Source organism: Megalops cyprinoides, chromosome 13 (assembly GCF_013368585.1).
Source record: "Megalops cyprinoides isolate fMegCyp1 chromosome 13, fMegCyp1.pri, whole genome shotgun sequence".
NCBI lineage: Eukaryota > Metazoa > Chordata > Actinopteri > Elopiformes > Megalopidae > Megalops > Megalops cyprinoides.
In genome coordinates this window covers 9078029-9093492 of record NC_050595.1, presented here as the reverse complement: position 1 = coordinate 9093492, position 15464 = coordinate 9078029, and the positions used below count along the sequence as shown (strand labels likewise).

General features: G+C 43.2%; 1 protein-coding gene across 2 annotated transcripts in view; it reads right to left on the bottom strand.

The window, feature by feature from the left end:
• The window catches only part of LOC118788430 (tumor protein p53-inducible protein 11-like), a 49975-nt gene continuing 34511 nt past the window's right edge, over positions 1-15464 (bottom strand). For both annotated transcript variants that reach the window (XM_036544424.1, XM_036544426.1), the window contains 5 exons: positions 7931-7989; positions 7616-7664; positions 6573-6669; positions 4360-4461; positions 1-3927 (listed from right to left, as the gene is read on the bottom strand). In XM_036544424.1, the coding sequence (XP_036400317.1) occupies positions 3794-3927; positions 4360-4461; positions 6573-6669; positions 7616-7664; positions 7931-7989 (441 nt within the window). In that variant the 3' untranslated portion in view covers positions 1-3793. The remainder of the gene's footprint in view (positions 3928-4359; positions 4462-6572; positions 6670-7615; positions 7665-7930; positions 7990-15464) is intronic.

Here is a 15464-nt window from a genome sequence, read left to right as displayed (position 1 = left end):
ATACAGCTGGAAAGCTGGGGTTTTCCCAGCTGTACCATCAAAGTGGCTGCGATAGATGCTCTGAACACAGCTAACTCACAACATTCTCACAACATTGCTGTAACCGTGGAGTAGCGTTGTCAAACTGCTACAAAGTGATAGCAACGCTATGAAAAAGTTACAGCACACTTTAGCTAGGAAGAGACCCCAGAAACCAACAGAGATAGTGAAGGAGGGGAGGCAGGTTCAACACATAACAGCAGAGTGGAGAAACACTTTGTAGCTTCCATTTCATTTAACCCTTTTGCTAAAGCAGTGACATATCACCCCTGAGTACTGATGCCTTGTGAATACAGTTGAATGAATGGGTTTAGACAGACTTCTCTATGTGCTCTGGATCCACAGTCCCACTTTCCCTGTGAGTAGAGATGGTTTATGAATACAGTTGAAGGAATGGATTCAGACAGACTTCTCTATGCGCTTTTGACTCAGGGAAGACCATGAAGCCCCAACGCAGTTTCAAAACAAATTTTTATGGATATCTAAAGAAACCAAGGAACTGCTAAATTAAAGCTTTCCTGGAGACATGACGTGGAGGTTGGGACACACAAAGCAGTAAAGTAGTGCCAATTAAACGCCACACTCGAAGCAAGCCCTGAATTTCCCGTTTACGACAGGGGCGCTTGTTGTACAAACCAGAACATCTGCGCACTGCAGTAGGTGGAGGCAGCCAAAATAACTACTACTCCTCAACTGCTTTCCACTCCTCCTTCCAAAGAAGCCACTGAATGTAGTCATTTTAATAAGCCACCCATATCATAAAGAGACTCCAGATGCTCCAGTGGTTAGCGGATGGCTCCGCCGCTGGGCTTAAAAGCTGGCCCTGAGCTATGCAGGGCGCTGAGGTCCCTGAACGTGAAGAAGCTCACAGAGCAGAGTTTCCTCTTCAGCAGGGACAGAATCACCTCCCACCACAACAGCGATGAGAAACACCTTCCTTTAATTAGGTGTACGAGCCGAGCAAGGCCGCCTGCTACTTAACATTAGCTCCATATGAACAAATAAAACTACAGAATTTTGATAAAGCAAGTGACTTCATGGTTCTGTCTTCATGCCTGTCTCATCAGCTCCGAACCTGCATTCTCAGTAAAACACTTGTAACCAGTTTGGAGGTAGATAGCACATCACTTGCTCCTGGTGGCTGGATCTTGGGTGACTGGAGTCAAACTTTACACTTCAGCTCCTCTCATCAAGACTGCTACATTTCAGTAGTGGCTGTGGCTACGAGGAGGAATCAGTCTCTTACACTGGTGTGCGCATCATTTAGTGTCCAAACTATAAACCCTCCATCATGGCCCACTCTGTCTGTTGATCCTCTGCTTTAGTTTTGGTGGTTCAAGTTAATAAGAGATATGCTACTATTACGTACTTGAGAGACATAAATGCATGCTATCACCAAAACAGCAAATCTAAAGACCACCTTTCCATCTAAAAATTTGACAATTTAGGGATACAATGGGGTTACTGTACCCACAACGAAGGGAGTTTTTCATTTTGCACAGCCTCAAACAAATAAGAAGCTATTTTTCCCTGTGCTTTTCAAAACAACGCCAGCACCTATTTTGTACCACTATTTACATTCAGATGAACAAGTACAAAGGTAAATTTGTGCCGTCTTCTCTCGAGTTTTAAGGCAAGACGAAAGATATGTTGTGTCTGAAAGGTCTGCTACATTGATAAGTGTGTGAATGCTATACTGTAGTGAATAAAACAGTACAGTTCAATGTGCTACACCAGACATGCTCAGCGCTTCAAAGTACAATGTTACAATAAGGATCAAGCTTCAAAAGTTCCTCTATCTTGAACCATGCTACTCAAAGTGCATCTAACCACAGACACACACAAACACAATCCAAGCGAATGCTGAAGCCACGAAAGCATGCACAATTCCAGTCTGTATTCGAAGGGCAATTCAGGATCATTAGTTGGAACAGAACGTCAAGATATGTCTATAACATCATTTTCCATTTGCATTGCCGGACGAAATCTCGCAAGCACAAATTTCCCGTTTTACAGTTTACAGTCTCAAGCTGAAGACAGAGCCGTGCTCGTTCTATGTTTCTAAAACCAATGTTGGCGGCTGTAACCTTTCACGAAACATGTAATCCAATGGCTCTCGGCGGGTGGGCGTTTCGATTTGGTGAGATCGCTCCCACTTTTTTAAACCGACAGAGAAAAATCCGTGATGCCTGACCTCACAGGTATTCTCGCTCACCTTTCTCAGTCAGAATTTTTAGCGAGCGCTCTCTGCTTTAATCAGATACAGGTTGCTTATCTCAGCCTCTCGTCTTTGAAGAGAAGCATCTTTTCCAAAGAGATTTCCGTCAGGGTGATCGTCTCATCATATATTCTGGCTAGCTCAAAGGTGTGTGAAACACCTTGGGAAATGCGGGCACATCAAAGCCTTTGCAGAAATTCATACAAATAAATTCATTACAAGAAGTGCCTCAGTTCAATACACAAGAATGAAAAACAAACCATAGAAATATGATATTAAAAAACTAAAACACAAAATAAGAAGCCATTTGTTTCTGTTATGTATACATAGCACAAAAGTTTGAATTGTGGAAACAGGACTTTCACACTGGAGAAGAAAAAAAACTGAAATGAGACATGTTTGGGTGACAGACTCAATGAGCACATTTTGACCTAACATTACCCCACAAAGGGAGGTGGTCTAGGTTCAAGATACTAGTTTTCTGCATTACATCCTGAGACCACAAAGAAAACATATTTCTAACCTGTACGTTATGAATACTACTTACAAAGCTAGCTATTTCATAAGTATGAGCAGTCCCCAAATGTTCTGACTGTGAATTAAAGACTGATTCCCAAAGACAAACAAAAAACTTGTGGCACTGAAAAAAACAATCCTTTAAATGCCCTTGTTCTCTGTTGCACTAACATCTGTAATAACCAGCACAGAAATACACAACGTATATTGTACAATGAAAACAAACATTTGAATAGCAATAAATCATTGTTATTACAGAAAAAGGCTAGCAGGCAATTCATAACATCAACAGGATTTCATACTGCAGCACAACAAAACAGGGCTAGCACAAAAAAAAACCTTCAACAACAGCAAACTAGCTTGTGTGACATACAGCCACTGCAAAGTTGCAGTGCCTTACAATTTAAATCATACAATTAGTGCTAAGTGCATCAAGTAATGATAACAGATATACTAAAGCGACAAAGTAACACATAGCTAGTTTGGGCTGCATTGGCAGTGAGCTACAATGTTTTGTTTAGCTGACTACATCATCGGTGATGACCACTGAGTTGTGACAGACATGGACAGGGCACTCTTTGAATACAAAAGGCAACACAGTCAGACCAAGCTAGAGAAAGACAGTAGAGGTCCGGGAAGAAAACATTGGCAGTCTTAAAGTATGTATTTTAAGAAAGCCACATGTTCTTGCCCCTATCGCAAACGTGCACATCATATTATCTTCTACCTCCACAGAGAGTCCTACGTGCTGTGCAGAATCAACAAAAGCAAAGAGACCAGACACAAAGACTTGTGGTTACTAACTACATCAGCTTTCAAACTGATATTTGCAGTTCTGGTATCAGTGAGAAAGCAACTGTTAAGAGTCAATTTAAATAGAGCGTGATTTTAATTGGTCCCTGGGGGGGGTGATGGTCTGTGTGATGGTGGACATGCTGCTCGCTTTCCATCCAGCCTCTTTCCTCACTGCTGTTTCAAATCCATATCCCGTGACCCGTCCCACAATGCATCGGGAGAGCCTCAGATCTTTTTGGGCCGACGTCCTAGGTGGTAGTAGTAGGCAAGGGTGACGATGAGGAAGAGCACTTGACTGAGGAGGAGTAGGATGGCGGCATTAGACACAGAGCCAGTCTCCATAAGGATGATGGATGTCACTGCAACGACACAAACAGCATGTTTCCTTTAAATGTATTCAAATGTATTAAATGGGTTTAACTGTATTAACAGTCACAGGCAAGCAACATGCCGTAGGCCCATCCACATATTAATAGAGATGCTATCATGTTCTCTTTTTTTTAATCTAAACCAAACACAATGCCACGTTGATGGACTGCAGTAACTCCATGATAACTTACTTAAGACAGAGAGGTGCTGCCCTCTCTGCCTTTGTCTCTCACAATAGTACACAATTGTAGAGTACATTGTACTTCTAGGTCCCTGCCACCAGAGGGCACTGTGATTACAGGTAATAACAGCGCAACACGCAAGGACACACTGCGAATCAGTACAGAATTTTTTTCACAGCTTTGTAACAGTAAAAGGGGGCCTGAGGATTCTCCTCCCTGCACAACAGCCTTGGCACTCACCTAAAAACTGCACTCCGAAGTAGCAGGCTTCCGTCAGCAAGGTCCACTGAATGATGACCTTCTCAGCGGTGTACAGGCCATTCCACATGATTAGTGAGATGCCTGTGGAGAGAAGGAAGCAAAGGGGTCACACAGAGGGCCCTGTACTAAACTTTCTGCTAACTGCAGGGTTTCATATTTCATAGAAAAAAAGAGGATCATGTATCACAGCTGAAGATGTGGTCATGGTTCTTTATTTTCCTTGCAGTATCCTACCATAGGGAAAATTCCACAATATGGGAAATGAGGGGTGTCAGCTGGGGTGGCAAGGTCTTCTATGTAGCTGCCCCCCTCCACAAGTGTCCATATCCCTCCCAGAAGAAAGCTGAACAACCTGGCTCTCCACAGTGCCTTCATAGCGCCTTCTTGTAACTTCAATGCATCCCAAAAATGTCCGTCAGGACTGCTTATCATCTCGCAGTAAATTCACTTCATTCTATAGTGCATTTGTTCAGATGCCGTCACCATCGATTTTGGTTCGCCAACAGGTGTTCTTTTCCATTTGCTTCTCCAACCTGTTCTGCCATGCAGGAGGTTTCTTCGGTGGGCATGCCTGAATGGGAGGGCAAGCAGAATATACATACATACATTTCCCTCCTCCTTCCAAACGCCCCCCCTGCCACCCGCTGGGCGCCATCTGCCCAGAAGATTATCTCCACCTCTCCTTGGTGCGTAGCTCCGTCCTCTTGGCCATTGATTAAAGAGGCGCTGTCCAATCGGAGACCGTCTCACACCGGCTCACACCTTGCGGCTCGGCAGGAGCTCAGGACGTGGGTTTGGAAGCGCAGGAGACACTGCATGGATGCCACCCACCAGGCAGCACTGCATCTATAGATAGGAAGGGCGCTGTGCACGTGCAGCTGTACCCCAGGAGGCGTCCCCGTGGAACAGTCACAGCAAGGTCTGGCGCAGCTCCGGCACGGCAATGGCGTCTTTGCAAAAAATCACCCACGCCGCCTACAGCGTAGGAAGCACTGGAAAAGGCATCACTTGTGTATGAAATCAGTAAAAGTGCGCCTTCGCTTTTGTTTTTGCAACACTATTGTTTGAAAAAACTGCAAGTGATCAGGAAGACCTCCGCCGAGATGATGACTGCGAGCTCAGCTTCAGTTAGGGGGGGGGGGGCTGTTCCCTCTGATTCCATTGTGGCTTCGCACTCCCATAGGCTCTAGCCTCCCCCCCCCCCCCCCGTCCCTGGTGTGATAAGTGGTGCCTTCGGGCGTCACCCTCGTCCCATGCCGTCACAGCACTTCTTATTGCCCTAGCAAAGGCTACTGTAATAATCACTCGCATCTCCAATCCAATTTCTCACTCCTGTCCCCCGATGCAGGGAGCAGAAAGAGGGCACTGGGAATAATTGCAAGGCACACTCAGATTTCCGTTATGTGCCTTCGCGCTTGCCGAGGACATACAGAGCCCATTTTACAAATGATTAAACAAGGGAGCTGCATGCACTTGTATACATCTCCTCCTACGGCCTCTTCCAAACACAATCGCAGATCTGATCCTACTGCCATCCTGCTCTGATGCTGTTATCTCTGTCAAACGTACAGCAGTCCACCCAACCAGTCCAACCCAGTTCAGCCATCATTACACAAGAAGAATGAATATGCATTTCATCACCGATTTTCACTGCCTTGGAAGGGCTGAAAGAAGACTGTTGCATGATGATTAAATATTAAATCGTGCTGTAAAACATTAATGAATAATCGGATTCTCTGGTTCAGATTTTGATGTGATTTGGTCATTAATAAATGATTATAATCATTGTACTTAATGTTGTTTAGAAATAATGCGACTGGGGCAAGATTAGTGAATTATTTTATCTGTTACAGCAATCAGAGGTTCTTACAGATTCAGTGCTAAATGATTCCAGTTGAGCGGATCATACCTCTCCATTGTGCTCTAAGGGATACAGCAGGAACCAGAGCAAGAGTACACAGAGAATAGCAGGCATCAGAGCAGGAGTCCACAGAGAAAAGCGAGAACCAGAGCAGTACACATTAAATTGTAGGGATCAGAGCTGCGGTATACAGAGAACAACAGGAATCAGAGCAATAGTACACAGAAACCTGCAGGGATCAGAGCAGGGGGACACAAAGAACAGCAGAAATGTACTGGAATGTAGAGGCTCAGTTTAAAAATGGAACTGCGGATGGAATGGAACTACTTACTGAGCAGCGCTCCTCCAAACAGTCGAACAGAGACTCTTGTGGCAGAAAGTTGATCATCAAACACCACCTCATAGAGCTGGTTAGGGAGTGCCAGTGCCTGCAAGAAATGGAGCAACGATCAGACATTTAGGGTCACTTGGGATGTGTCTAGGGGGCACAGTTTCACGCAGTGTGCTTTTGAACTTCTTGTTCTCCTATAAGTAGAATGAAAAAAACAGTATGTTCCATAGTTTAAACCCTGTACAGGCAATCAAATTTAAGCGGTCCCTTAAACATTCAAATTAATTAGCAAACTGTACCAACTTTAAAATAATGCATGCTTGGAGGGGGACGAACAGGGGCAGTGCGCAGGGGTACCCCTACTCTTCTGCAGGATATCAGCGCTGCACTGGCATAGAATGTCCTGCTTTGGCCCCAGTTAGCGGCCTCTCTGTAACGCACGGCAGAGCAGAAAACATCTGTGTGGTGCGGAGCAGTCTAATTAGAGCCGGCCTGGACTCCCACTGCCTATCACAGCCCACATCCTCTCTCCTAAGCTCCGCGCTGGACTTCTGGGCCAATTAAGCCTACACGGCTAATGCAGAAGGCAGCCCTGTCTGACAAGGCTGACGGCCTTTCTCTTAACGCTGACATTCCGACTGCTCATCAGCATTGCCCATCGCAGCCAGCTGAACCGGGAGGAAAAGAAAAGCTCTTGATTCCCTACCGCTTCCAGCCAATGTGGGAATCTTTCAAAAAGGGGACAGAGGGTAAACACGTCTATAAATGCATATATTCTCGGTAATCATCACATCTAGTTCCATCTAGCCAAAGGCAGTAGCGATCAGAGAACGGCTGCCGCATTCAGATCCCTGGCAGAAGCAGTGCTGTTTTCCCCTAGCGCAAGGTAATTAAACAAAACTCCCTTCAACGAATGGATATGTCAGTTATAATGTACATACATAATGGGTAGGGAAATGGATAGTCTGAGTAAGGTTGGCTTAATGGCCTGTTCCTATCTTTATACGCTCCTGTACTCTTAATACAGCACCTCCGCTACTCACCATTAAAGCCATAAGTGTGAACATGACGGCTGAAAAGAGGATCCACATCCTGCAATGAGACACACTTTAGAGCAGAACAAAGCAATAGTTCTCTAAAAACAGCCGCAGACACAAATGTCACAGCAGCGTGTTGCCCAGAGCACAGTGAGCGCCTACATGCATAAGGGTAGACATTCCCCCATCCATTTTTTCCCACTTAATGTAGTCTCCAACGGGCCCTGTTGATGCCGTGACCTGAGAAATCGCTGCTCGGCACTCAGAATTGTCTCTGACCAGAGGTGTCACTGTTGCTTCAAACAGCAGGAGTCCTCTTACCTGAGCCCGACCGGCTCTCGCACGGCAAATTTCATTTCGTTGCCAAGCATTTGACTGATCTGCAAGACAAAAGGGGGTTTTCAAACTTTAAACAGCGCCGTGACTTACTTACTGCAAACTTCATTTTGAGAACAAAACCTTTCAAGACATATCGATTCACTATCCATCGATACACTATACACTGTACCTTTCTTCTTCAATACACTGTTCAACACAATATTGAACATTTTTAATTGTAAATAGGCTGTTGAACACAGAGATGAGAGTGAAAATTACTGAGATTTTTTTTTAATTAGAACAAGTTCATTTTTATCTGGGAGTATTCACAGATGGAGATTAACAGGAAACAGACATTCCATTAATTAGGTCTTCCAGCACTGTATGTATTAATAGAAACCTATATTTAGCCTCATAATTTCATTTAGTTACAAATTATGATCACTCATCCATTCTACCACCTTTGCCAATGGAATTTTGCGGAGAAATTAGTTTTGAGGTTGCAGTCTATCGGGGCAGTCAGGGTTGACATCACCGCTGCAAACGTCATGGGATTGCACTATCACATAATTGTGTCCAGAGTAACGGCAACATTTCTGAGCGCGCTGATGACAGTGTACTGTCTTATCAACCTGTATGCAGTTTCAAATCTGTACATCAATAGGTCTCCTTATAACACCACACAGCTGTATCGAGATAAGAAGCCGTGGCTGTCAGAGACATCAGATCAATGCATGCATCATCACATGGAATGAGATAAAGTGTGGACGCTGACAGCCATCAATGGGGAATTGGCATTGCATTTTGGTACAATCTGAAACACCAAAATGAAAAGAAAACTGATTTTACAGTGAATAATTCCATTGCGATCAGTCAGATAATCATTGAGGTAAATGTTTATTTAAAAAAGTTGACTAAACACAAGCACAAACTTTCCTGAGTCTTTGAAATAAATTAACAACGAGAGCACACGATTTTTCAAATAATGTTACCATCCCTGGACTGAGTTTCCAAAACCACTGTCTCTCTACAAAATCGTAATACCCTGGATATATACAGTATGTGACCTTTATTCCAGATCAATGAACGCCCAAGCCTTTCATTTTTCTGCATCTCTTCATTTCATAAACATTTGCATCCAAAAGCCTGCTGTCTCTGCCCCTCCCAAGGACAGGGACACTGATAATCACCCCCGTTTTCAAACGTGGTGACTCTACAGACAGGCAGACATACCACATCCTCCCTGCCATATATGAACACTAGCAGTAACTCCCACCAAATAACACCCTGAACAGGTAGGAATGCAAACCCTGTGAATAATGAAGGACAGCACAGCCAGACCACAATCTTACACAACAGCTATTAAAAAAGACACAACACAACTGGGCATCGAACTACATTTCCATATAAATGTGGACTTTTGCCCTTATCCATTTGCAATTTCCTTCCCAATACAAACCATATTCAAACAATGAATACTCACCAGAACAGTGATACACCTCATCAACTCCCTAAAAAGGCACAAGGTCAAAGGTCACCCAACTATACAGAACTACATCCCATTATAATGCAAATGTTCATCCTCCCCGCTCTCGTTCAGGAATAATTACAAAAACATCACTGCTCTTCCACGAAAAGCGATGGTGTCCCCAGAGACCTCTTGCTTTACCGAGCTTTCATTTCCGTACCTCTCCTCTCTGTCACTGTAATTCCTTCACCTTCCATTTAACCTATTCCATCAACCTATTCTTCTTAGTTGTCATTCTCCTCCTGTCCTGTTTCACTCTTCCCCGTCTTTCCATCTCTCTCATCATCTTCCTCTGCAACTCTCCGTACCTTTCTTTGTCATTTTTTTATCTCTTACTATCTTTCTTTCCCTGCAGGGGAAGGAACTCACCACATACAGTATGTCGTTCAGCCAAGTTGTTCCTATAGTCTACTCTTGTGTTATGAATTCTCTTATAAAAATGCAAAATAGGTAAATAAAAAAAGCATATAATTAGAATCGGAATCAAAACTAGTTTGCATATAAATTGAGACTTCTTCAGGGTTCCATTCTCCTTTGCTTTTCAATGACATTTTCAGAGTACTGTTAATGTAATGGCTTTTTTCCACCAATCTGTGTCCAGGTGCACTTTAGATGGGCCACTCTGTGATTGCTACTCACAGGTGGGTAGTGCTGAAAGCAGGTAGCTTAAGGCATGGCTGGTTATGTACATTATTAGTTGTTGTAGCCAGGGTGTGACTGCACTACATTTGGCTGACGTAGGCATGTTTGTCATACCATGATGAAAGAGGAGGGAAGTTTGGGAAAACTCCCATGTGATGCAGTGTGATCTGCCCCCAGCAGAATTTGTTTTTGGTAACTGGATCTGAAGAGAACATCAAAGTGAACATCGAAAATGCCCAGCCAGACAGAGACATTGATCGCTGAAAAGGAGTTCACCTCTGATGCCCTTTGGGAGCTAACTGCATGTAAATTTAATCTGATGGAAATGCAGTATATTTTTGGACTTGTACCCCCTGGGGTCATCAAAGTGTTGTTGAACATTGCTAATGGAAACTAGCGGTAAAGGGGAAATGAGTGCTTTTATTGTGACAATATTAAAATACCTATTCATGGGCTCCCCAGAAAAGAAAGTGGAAATATGGACAAAAACACTTTGGAAATGCATGCTTAGAGAAACATTTTCTGGGTTCCTCTGGCAGCAAGTACCATTCTACAGTCTTTCTGTGCGTCGGTGCACTGTACAAGCAAGTCAATGTGTTAGAAACACAAGAACACTGACATCGCTAGCAAATTAGCAAGAGGATAAGAGCAGCCTTTACTGTTTTTCACTTGGGCAATTTTCCATGACCTTCCATGGGTGGTGGGATAGTTGACCACTTCCCATGACTTTCCTGGGTGGCAATATTTTGAAGAATTTTCGAAGGACTGTGGAAACTCTGCTTGTTGTGGGGACTGAAATCAGTGAACCGCACCAACAGTTTGAACTGTTACCCTTCTACACCTGTAAGAGTAGCATAAGCTTTGTTGTCTGGCCTCCAGGGCACAGCACATGGGGCCAAGAGGGAATGCGGGACACCACGGCTAGGTTTTCTCAATGACTGCGCAGTAATGAGCTCCAGCCCATTTACTTCGACCTTGTGATCATGTTGTGAGCCAGCTCAGAGGGAAAACACATCGTGATCTCGGTCATTCTTCCCAATGCTTTGTCAGTAAGACGTGATTTTTTTTCATCAGCATTAGCATTCATCAGCACCGTCGTCCCAGACGTCTGCAAGGAGCCTTCACACAGAAACGACGCACAAGAGACAAAATATATTCTAATTTACCTCTGGTGAGATTGTGAGGATCTGTGACCTCAAGGGTCCTGCTGAACAGCATGTGACGAAGCCTGAGAGTAACGCTGACAGGAATGGCACGGAGAGAGGTGGGAGTTTGGGTCACAAACAAGACTGATTTACTGTTCACATTTCACAACATAAACAAACAGAAAATGACCTCAACTTCAACCCACTTCATGGGTAAGTAGATATGAGGACAGCACAGAACTAAGGGTTCTGGGACACGAGAGGCCAGGAGTGTTTGGCTTTAAGGACGTGCACGTCCCTACAACCCACCGTCACATTACACCCCTGCCTTATTTGTTGTGAGTGACTCCACTGTGGTCTACAGGGGAGCAAGGAAAGGGCTACACTTCCATAGGGAGGATATGATGTGTCAGTGGAGGGGATTCCAGGACTACAAACACTTTCCATCAGCCCAGTCAATCACTGGCCTTTAAAGCTAGCCGGCAGCCACTGGCACTGCCCCATACCTGGACAATGGCACCCTCTGTGCTATCCAGGCTCCAGTTACAGACGGCTCTTTTTATAGCTCTTCTGCCCTCTATTCCTCTTCTTGAGCAGCAATATGGGAGAGCCAGGATTGATTTTTAAACTATGACAAAATAGCTGGTCATAAAAATAATTCAATCTAAAAGACAAATTCATTACATTTGGTCTACCTCAGAGTCTGAGGCAGTGTAATAACAACATGAGGCAGGCTGGGAAAAAACTGATGTTCTGCTGGTATGGCAATTTAGACAATTAAGCACCAAATTCAACTGTTTCGCATCACTATGTCGATATCAAAAGCCCATAATGCTCTAATGTTTAAGATTTATTCAAAGGGGTTGTCACATACACTACTGTCCTCCCACAACCACAAAGTCTCATGTTCAAACACGTCCTTTTCTTTTAAGAAATGATGCCATCATGCCGTTCAAATGAGTGTTCCCTACGAGGTATTGATTCAGGTCCACATTAACACTCAGTTAATTTCCCCTGACTATTCCTCCCACTCACGGTAACTGTGCGTAAACAATACCCACCTGGTTCCAAGCAAAAAAAATCTTCCCGATATTGCATTATAAAACCAAGGACATAAGGATCCACTAAGACCCAACAGAGACCTCTAAATGTTGGCATAAACATTAACTTTAACAATATATTACATTTTTACATTGTAATATATTACATTTTACAATGTAATACATAATAATATTATATTTTAGTGCAGTGTCCCTGTGTCAGCACCTGTGTTTAAGCTTTCCAGGCTAAAAACAGTAATTAAATACACAGATCCTCACACACTGCTAATCCTCAGCATTCGCGCATGGTGAGCCGATCTCTCCCAGCAGGCTTTCCCATTTATTCAAATCCCAGTGCCTGCTGGGTAAAAATGCAGGACAGTTTTAATGGAGACAAAGAGGTCTGACATGGTTTCAGATGTGGCTGTTTGTTTGTATGCCCAAAGGACAGGGTTGGGTGTGCAAGAAAACAGTGCTAGGGTTATCATACTACTTCAAGAATGTACTTGGCTAATATTATTAAATTTATTGACAGATCTGTAGTCTAATGCATTCTGCTTTCAAATGTTTTTTTTTATTATGTTTATATCTATGTTACATATTCCTTAAAATGGTGACTATATGTTGTGTTGTACTTTAAATAAAAAGAGAATCACTCATTTCTAGATAGTGTCACCTATATGTTTAGAGTATTTGTCCACATTAAACACACATAAACAAGAGAATATGTCATGGCCCACTTTTTAAATTATGGATACTACCTCAGATAAGTGAAATGCAATTTGTGCCCACTGCCCATTAATTGGACCTCGGGTGTTTGCCAGGAATAATTCTGCAAATCTTATAAAAGCAACAAAATAGCACACAAAATGACAAGCATTACTGTTCATTTCGTGACTCATTCCAGAAAAAGGGCAGAGACAGATGCCCTAAGAAGTTACTCTTGCAAGATTCAAACCTAATGAGAATTACTCACTAATGATTGGCGGTAAACTGATTTGTTTTATAAATTGCTGTTGGGGAGCTAGAGGTTTCATTTTAAGACTTACTGATCTTTCGCCTTCCCATCATACAGCATGAGTCATTTCAGGGGCTGTTTTACACTGTTTTCCAATTATTCAGCACCAGCTACTCGGCAACAGTTTGTTATTAACCATCAACAGTGGACTGGTGGAATGGAAGGAAAAAGGACTACACATAACCCTGCTCGGGAGAGATTAAAGGAGAACGCTGCCACGATTTATTTTCAGGAGGAGAAGAATTTGGGATTGCAAAATAGAAATGTTTTTGAGGAGAGAGAATCTCTTTGCAGAAAAAAAATCTTTGCAGAAGGATTACTTCCACTAAAATCCTGCAGTGCTTCTGCAAGGAGCTGAAATTGTGTAAGCATTGGTTCTAGCTGCTCAGTTCAGGTCCACTGGGACTGCAGTATCAGCAGGGTTTTGTTCCCACCCAGGCATCCTGACAGACACTTAATGTTCGTCTAAACTCTGAGGAGTTTAGTTCAAGGGTTTAGGAGTGCTGGAACCAGAAACCTGCTGGAAAAAGCAATAATTAATATGCAGCAAACTGAACAATATGACAACAAGAACAACAATAATAACAACTACTATATTGCTCTCATAAGGAAATTAATGCTGATAGGTCAACTACTAAAACATAGGGCTGAATGACACAATACAACTGTGACTGAAGCTGACCTGTCTCGCAACCACATCAAAACGCAAAGGTTTATGCATAGCCCATAGGTCCAGTAATGCCAGACCAGGCAGGGGGATGACACAGCATAGGTAAAGAATGCTTCTCTAGGGTCCAGAGAGCAGGTCAAGAGGGATTTCAGTGCTGCTAGATAGCCAAATCACAGTGAAAAGGCCATACTCATTTAATTCTGCTGAATTCGCCCTTCTGAAATTTATCCTAAATTTACCCTCACTGGCCAATGAGATGAGACAGCTGCTCAAAGGGGTGGCTTTCTTCTTTTTAAGGGGGGCAATGACATCCATAACACTGGCCAGGAATTCCTCACAACCACCTTCCAAGCAACAAGAAAAATACCTCTATCCTGTGATGCTGTTTCATTCAGATTTAATGGGGAATCTCTAAACAGAAACCTCTGTAACTCTTTTCCCTGCGATTATACTGACAATACACAGTGTATACTTAATGGAGACAAAATCTTGTTGGGTTGTCTCTGCTCTCCAGCAGCGGAGGAAAAAAAATGGGTCTCATTTTCACTGCGGAAAACATTTCACAAAGGCACTGAGGATTTGCCAAGCACAGTCTCCCTGGTGCTGAGAAATGTACAGATCCACATTAAAAGGGGATGAGAAAGAGTCTGATGCAGAAAACTGTCTGAATGACAAAATGGCTGTGATTACCATGTCAACTGCTGAGATACCTTTCAGCTGGATGTCAGCCTTTTCCCGTCGAACAAATGTGAGTGAAAGCATCTGAAAAATTTAAAGCAGGAAACTCTCCTCATAAGCAGTCAATGTGCATGGACAGCCAACCATGACTGTTGCTTCTGATCAATTATTGAGGAGCCAGTGCAATGTGTCTTGAATATACCACAGTTAGAAGAAAAAACTCCAAAATCTGGGTTTAGGAATAAGAGATAGTTCAGCACATATTTTTCAGCCCCAGGGGATAGAGTTTGTTATGGTTGAAGTCAAGCACACCAAGTATTTCAATCAGAAATCACTCATATTTTGCTAAAGCAATTCTGTAACTTCATTTAGCTGCTCTTTGAAACTTACGCTCTGATAGCAAATCCCACACCTGGCTTCAGAAACAAAATATTCTCATAAATCAATATTTCAGTGCTGCTTATGTGAGTGTGGGTTCTTGGCTCCCTTGTCTGGCTCTTTCATCTATTAATAAGGTCTGCTTTGATGGCTTTGTCATCTTAATTCCTTTTTTCACACACACGGAATAATCCAGTCCTGTAAGAACTAACATTACATTACTTCCAAAACATTAAATAAGCGCATATGCTTCTTTGTTGCGTGCTGTCCTTAATATTCGTTGCTAATTGTAGCAGTGGGCACCATGTGCAGTGGTTTTCCTGTGGCTACCTGCTGCAAACTCACTTCGACATGGTGGATCAATCACACCCCATGGCAACCCACTGCAGTGGCTCCAACGCAAAAAAAAAAAAAAAAAAACTGGGGTGGCTGAGAACA